The sequence below is a fragment of the Dreissena polymorpha genome, chromosome 1, assembly GCF_020536995.1.
Source record: "Dreissena polymorpha isolate Duluth1 chromosome 1, UMN_Dpol_1.0, whole genome shotgun sequence".
Lineage (NCBI taxonomy): Eukaryota > Metazoa > Mollusca > Bivalvia > Myida > Dreissenidae > Dreissena > Dreissena polymorpha.
The window spans coordinates 40,231,057-40,237,319 of record NC_068355.1 but is presented as its reverse complement, the minus strand read 5'-3'; the positions used below and the strand labels follow the sequence as shown (position 1 = coordinate 40,237,319).

Below are 6,263 nucleotides of genomic sequence, written 5' to 3'. Positions count from 1 at the left end.
CTTCTGTTCGCTGTATACACATTAGGGATTAAGCTACAGTAGAAAGACACCGCCTCTTCCCCATTCCAGTGTTATGCCCCATCCTTTGCAAATATGCATGTGGCCCCCTTCCATGTTCATGCCTCACACTCTTTTTTTTAAACCTCTCATGCCCCTTTGTCTCCCTTTCATTTGACAATGTTCCGTGTTTGAATTGGCTTTTGGAGATTGTGTATTGGAATATGCAGTAATTTACGGATTATTAACTGAATGGATTCTTTAATAAAAAATACTTAAACGTTAAAGGTACAATTGAGTCACTAACAATCTATGAAGTTTACCTATTTACTATTTTTTACGACAGGCGTCACCTTTCCAGTTTCAGTCCCCCACCATATCCTCCGAAGCATTTTTAGTCCGACTAAATACCCACAACTATTGTTTTTATAACACGTTTTATTACAAAAGAAGCTAGACATATTATGAATTTGATATATGAAATATAATACTATACAAAAAGAATGCTTTGCAAAATGTTTCTTATTTTTAAAATGATGAAAAACAACAACAAAGAAGACGCTTGATTATGTCTACGTATACATGTGCTAATGCCCGATTGTATGTATACAAAACAACTGTGAAATACACGTAACGTTTCATTGTTGTTTTATCTTAACTTGTCAGCACTTAATTGCTGCTTTAAATAAAAGATTATGTTCTTTGCTACAATTGTTTATCACTATTTAAGCTTTAATGCTAAAACGCCTGTATTGACTGGCTTTAAAAATGTTCGTTTAAAGGGTTTCTTCTGTAGGCCTATTGCTCAATGTTTTAAGTGGTGTGCGGGCGATTGATTTCATATAATAACACCTACGGAAAATTCGAAATGTGCCTACACAAGTGATCCAGAAAAGCCTTTAAAATAAGTCATAATTAGTTATTGTACACACAGAATTGTTTTGCCGTAAATTTAAAAAATAGCATAATTTGAGATGATAGATTCTATAATAATATTGTTCATTAATATCGTAATACATAATGTCAACGTACTATTTTTAAGACTTTTTTGCAACATCAGTTTTCAATTACAAGGTAGAACTCAAATACATATTTCCTGTCTAGTCTGGAATCTGATAAAGGCCTTTGTTTCGCGTAATAAAATAAGTATACGCGTGTAGAATCTACTTTGAAACTTAATTATGATTAGATCTCTATTGTTGATTTATTGAAATGATATGGTTGATTGGCTAATTTGTTTTCCGGCACAGGTCTATTCTTTACCAAAGGCAACATCTGGCGGTGACATGCAGAAACACGACTTTAGATCTGTCAATCACACTTTTGTTCTCACTTTTGTTCTGAAGATTGCCGGCGGTAACGCCAAACAATGTGTTAGTTTGTGGGCCTAAATGACGTCATATATCTTTGTTCTAGAATCTTCCAATAGATACAGCCACAAAAGTCACATGACAAAAGTGTATATAAACTCGTTTTCTTCAGCTAGGCGGACAAGAACAGAACAGAAGCGATAATTAAAACACACACACTACTATTACATTGCGTCGCATCATTTAGGTAAGTTGTTGTGATATCAAATTATGATGTAGATTATATATATTAAATTAACTATATGCATGTCGTTTCTCAGTCTATGATTCTGTTTTATTGATTTTCTCGTCGCCTTTCAATCTCACTGTTTCAGACCGCCATGTTTGTTTCGATTTTGAACCGTATGATTTTAAATAGATCGGCGATTCAGAGTTTAATTACAATAAATCAATAGAATGAAAAACGCACGATTATTAAATGGAAGAAATGGGCAGAAAATAAATTTAAATTAAACTTTCCATTATATGGTGTGTTCGATGATTTTCTCAGCATCTGAATATTTAAATTCAAGATGGCGACTGTTCTTTGTTAAATTGAATCGTTTTCCTATGCAATTTTAACAGTACAGATAGAGAGGAAAGATTTCTAGCATTAGTCTGTTACAAAGTATTTTGACTGTACTTGGATATTACTTTTGTCTCATTTTAGGTAAACACACCATATTTCACCATCCCTACACAGTACACCGTTATTACACCATAGGCAGTTCAGCTCATTTAGTTAGTTAATTCATTCCAGTTTAATAATGTAATCTTCTTTGTCCTTTTCAAACCTGACGTTACATTTTTTAGAATCATGCAGATCTTCGTAAAGACCCTGACAGGAAAGACCATCACCCTCGAGGTTGAGCCCTCTGACTCTATTGAGAATGTCAAGGCCAAGATCCAAGACAAGGAAGGAATCCCCCCAGATCAGCAGAGGTTGATCTTTGCTGGTAAACAGCTGGAAGATGGTCGCACACTCTCTGACTACAACATCCAGAAAGAGTCTACCCTCCACCTGGTCTTGCGTCTTCGTGGTGGTATGCAGATCTTCGTGAAGACCCTGACGGGCAAGACAATCACCCTCGAGGTTGAACCCTCTGACTCCATTGAGAACGTCAAGGCCAAAATTCAAGACAAAGAGGGAATTCCCCCAGATCAGCAGAGGTTGATCTTTGCTGGTAAACAGCTGGAAGATGGTCGCACACTCTCTGACTACAACATCCAGAAAGAGTCCACCCTCCATCTTGTCTTGCGTCTGCGTGGTGGTATGCAGATCTTCGTGAAGACCCTTACCGGAAAGACCATCACCCTCGAGGTTGAGCCCTCGGACTCCATTGAGAATGTCAAGGCCAAGATCCAAGACAAGGAGGGCATCCCCCCAGATCAGCAGAGGTTGATCTTTGCCGGTAAACAGCTGGAAGATGGTCGCACCCTCTCTGACTACAATATCCAGAAAGAGTCCACCCTCCATCTTGTCTTGCGTCTGCGTGGTGGTATGCAGATCTTCGTGAAGACCCTTACAGGAAAGACCATCACCCTTGAGGTTGAGCCCTCTGACTCCATTGAGAATGTCAAGGCCAAGATCCAAGACAAGGAGGGGATTCCCCCAGATCAGCAGAGGTTGATCTTTGCCGGTAAACAGCTGGAAGATGGTCGCACCCTCTCTGACTACAATATCCAGAAAGAGTCCACCCTCCATCTTGTCTTGCGTCTGCGTGGTGGTATGCAGATCTTCGTGAAGACCCTTACGGGAAAGACCATCACCCTTGAGGTTGAGCCCTCTGACTCCATTGAGAATGTCAAGGCCAAGATCCAAGACAAGGAGGGGATTCCCCCAGATCAGCAGAGGTTGATCTTCGCCGGTAAACAGCTGGAAGATGGTCGCACACTCTCTGACTACAATATCCAGAAAGAGTCTACCCTCCACCTGGTCTTGCGTCTGCGTGGTGGTATGCAGATCTTCGTGAAGACCCTGACTGGAAAGACCATCACCCTCGAGGTTGAGCCCTCTGACTCCATTGAAAATGTCAAGGCCAAGATCCAAGACAAGGAGGGGATTCCCCCAGATCAGCAGAGGTTGATCTTTGCTGGTAAACAGCTAGAAGATGGTCGCACCCTCTCTGACTACAATATCCAGAAAGAGTCTACCCTCCACCTGGTCTTGCGTCTGCGTGGTGGTATGCAGATCTTCGTGAAGACCTTAACGGGCAAGACCATCACCCTCGAGGTTGAACCCTCTGACTCCATTGAGAATGTCAAGGCCAAGATTCAAGACAAGGAGGGCATCCCCCCAGATCAGCAGAGGTTGATCTTCGCTGGTAAACAGCTGGAAGATGGTCGCACCCTCTCTGACTACAACATCCAGAAAGAGTCCACCCTCCATCTTGTGCTGCGTCTTAGAGGAGGTAAATTTTGTAAAACACATGCTGTTATAAGTTTTTATTGAGTAAGATTTGTTTACTGTAATTAATAATCAGATTAAAAAAAAAAATTAAAGCACTTGCTAACGCTTGTTGCAGCAATAAGATGAATTAAGAGCTGTGAAATGATAACATAAATAGCAATTATTTATACAGCCTTTAGAGAGCAGTTCTTAAAACTATAGTTTTGGTTATTCTTCAGGTATGCAGATCTTCGTGAAGACCCTGACAGGCAAGACCATCACCCTTGAGGTTGAACCCTCTGACTCCATTGAGAATGTCAAGGCCAAGATTCAAGACAAGGAGGGCATCCCCCCAGATCAGCAGAGGTTGATCTTTGCTGGTAAACAGCTCGAAGATGGTCGCACCCTCTCTGACTACAACATCCAGAAAGAGTCAACCCTGCATCTTGTGCTGCGCCTTAGAGGAGGTATATTCTTTGCAAAACTTAGGCCGTTTGAAATGTTAATTGTTTGTTATATTGTTTAACATCATTTATGATAAAGAGTTTTAAACCTATGCATGGTAAGTGATAGGGCAATGTAAAGCAATATGCAAATAATATAGAGATGATATTTGGTGGAATATAGATTTTATTTCACGAGTGATCATAGAAAATACATATTTTCTATGATCACAAGTGAATTAAAATTACATTCCGCCGAATCAAACAATGTTTTTTGTTGTGTTTTTTCACCGTTTATTTACATTGTAAAAGAGTTTACCTGAGAATTTGGCTTTTATAATGATGTCATTTAGTCGAAAAAATGATGTCATTTCAGAGTTAAACTTAAAAAAATATAGATAATTTTCACTGTTATTTTTCACTGGTTTAAAGAGTGAAATATCAGTTTTATTTCTCTGGTATTTCTCTATACACCACTGGAAAGCATAAAATATATTAAAATTGGAAATGGTTTTATTACAAATTGAAATAATTAATTTTGCCAAAAAAAATCTAATGAAATCTTTTATATCCTTATTATGCAGTTTAATGATAATGTCTTGTTCTTTCAGGTATGCAAATCTTCGTGAAGACCCTGACTGGAAAGACCATCACCCTCGAGGTTGAGCCCTCTGACTCCATTGAGAATGTCAAGGCCAAGATCCAAGACAAGGAGGGAATTCCCCCAGATCAGCAGAGGTTGATCTTTGCTGGTAAACAGTTGGAAGATGGTCGCACACTCTCTGACTACAACATCCAGAAAGAGTCAACTCTCCACCTGGTCTTGCGTCTTCGTGGCGGCCTATAAGTTCATGCATTGAGTGTCAAAGACTTAAACTGTATTTATTGGTAATTTATTGACATGTGCAATTAGTACTTAGATCTTCATCAACCTGTTCTTCAAGTTTTAAATTTTAACAATAACTTAAAAAAAACTACTTAATTCCATCATTTATGTAGATGAAACCAAGAACTTAATTTAAGCTTATTGTCATCATGTTGAAAACAGTCAGTGAATGTTTCAGAGTTGAAAATGTTTTAAAAGTGGAAATAAAAATTTGGATTTTTTTTGCACTTGTTTCACTTGGACTTGGTGATTAGTTATAACTTTTTTGTGATGCGAATCCCAAACAGGCAGTTCTTATGGTATTTAAAAAGTCATGCTTTACATAAGCTGATTTTTATAATAGTAGTGGGGGACATATTGTTTTTGCCCTGTCTGTTGGTCTGTCTGTTTGCGCCAACTTTAACATTTTGCAATAACTTTTGCTATATTGAAGATAGCAACTTCATATTTGGCATGCATGTGTATCTCATGAAGCTGCACATTTTGAGTGGTGAAAGGTCAAGGTCATCCTTCAAGGTCAGAGGTCAAATATATGTGGCCAAAATCGCTCATTTTATGAATACTTTTGCAATTTTGAAGATAGCAACTTGATAATTGGCATGCATGTGTATCTCATGGAGCTGCACATTTTGAGTGGTGAAAGGTCAAGGTCATCCTTCAAGGTCGGAGGTCAGATATATGTGGCCCAAGACGCTTATTTTATAAATACTTTTGCAATATTGAAGATTGAAACTTGATATTTGGCATGCATGTGCATCTCATGGAGCTGCACATTTTGAGTGGTGAAAGGTCAAGGTCATCCTTTAAGGTCAGAGGTCAAATATATGTGGCCCAAATGGCTTATTTTATGAATACTTTTACAATATTGAAGATAGCAACTTGATATTTGGCATGCATGTGTATCTCATGGAGCTGCACATTTTGAGTGGTGAACGGTCAAGGTCATCCTTCACAAGGTCAAGGTCATCCTACAAGGTCAAACATCATATAGGGGGACATTGTGTTTCACAAACACATCTTGTTGGTATGTGAGTCTACATGCATGAACTGCAGATGAAGTGTGAAATTCATGTTGGTCTATTGATTTTTGGCAAAGTTATTGAAGTTGAATACTGTTTTTATGAAGTTTTTTTTACACAACACAAAAGAAGTTATTGAGCTGAATTTTATGCCCCCGAAGGTGGGTGGGCATATAGTGA

At 38.6% G+C, this 6,263-nt stretch overlaps 1 protein-coding gene across 8 annotated transcripts; it reads left to right on the top strand.

Moving 5' to 3' along the window:
* The first annotated feature begins 1,432 nt into the window (after positions 1-1,432).
* On the top strand, positions 1,433-5,287 carry LOC127877474 (polyubiquitin-C). Of its 8 annotated transcripts, none has more exons than XM_052423444.1 (6): positions 1,434-1,554; positions 2,160-2,667; positions 2,896-3,051; positions 3,280-3,757; positions 3,975-4,202; positions 4,790-5,287. In XM_052423444.1, the coding sequence occupies exons 2-6, from the start codon at positions 2,164-2,166 to the stop codon at positions 5,023-5,025; spliced, it is 1,602 nt and encodes a 533-aa protein (XP_052279404.1). In that variant the 5' UTR covers positions 1,434-1,554; positions 2,160-2,163; the 3' UTR covers positions 5,026-5,287. The 8 variants fall into 8 exon arrangements, with proteins under 8 accessions (XP_052279356.1, XP_052279404.1, XP_052279406.1 ...); XM_052423446.1 differs by having other exon boundaries at positions 2,896-3,123; positions 3,352-3,757; XM_052423428.1 differs by having other exon boundaries at positions 1,436-1,554; positions 2,896-3,351; positions 3,580-3,757.
* The last annotated feature ends 976 nt before the right edge of the window (positions 5,288-6,263 follow it).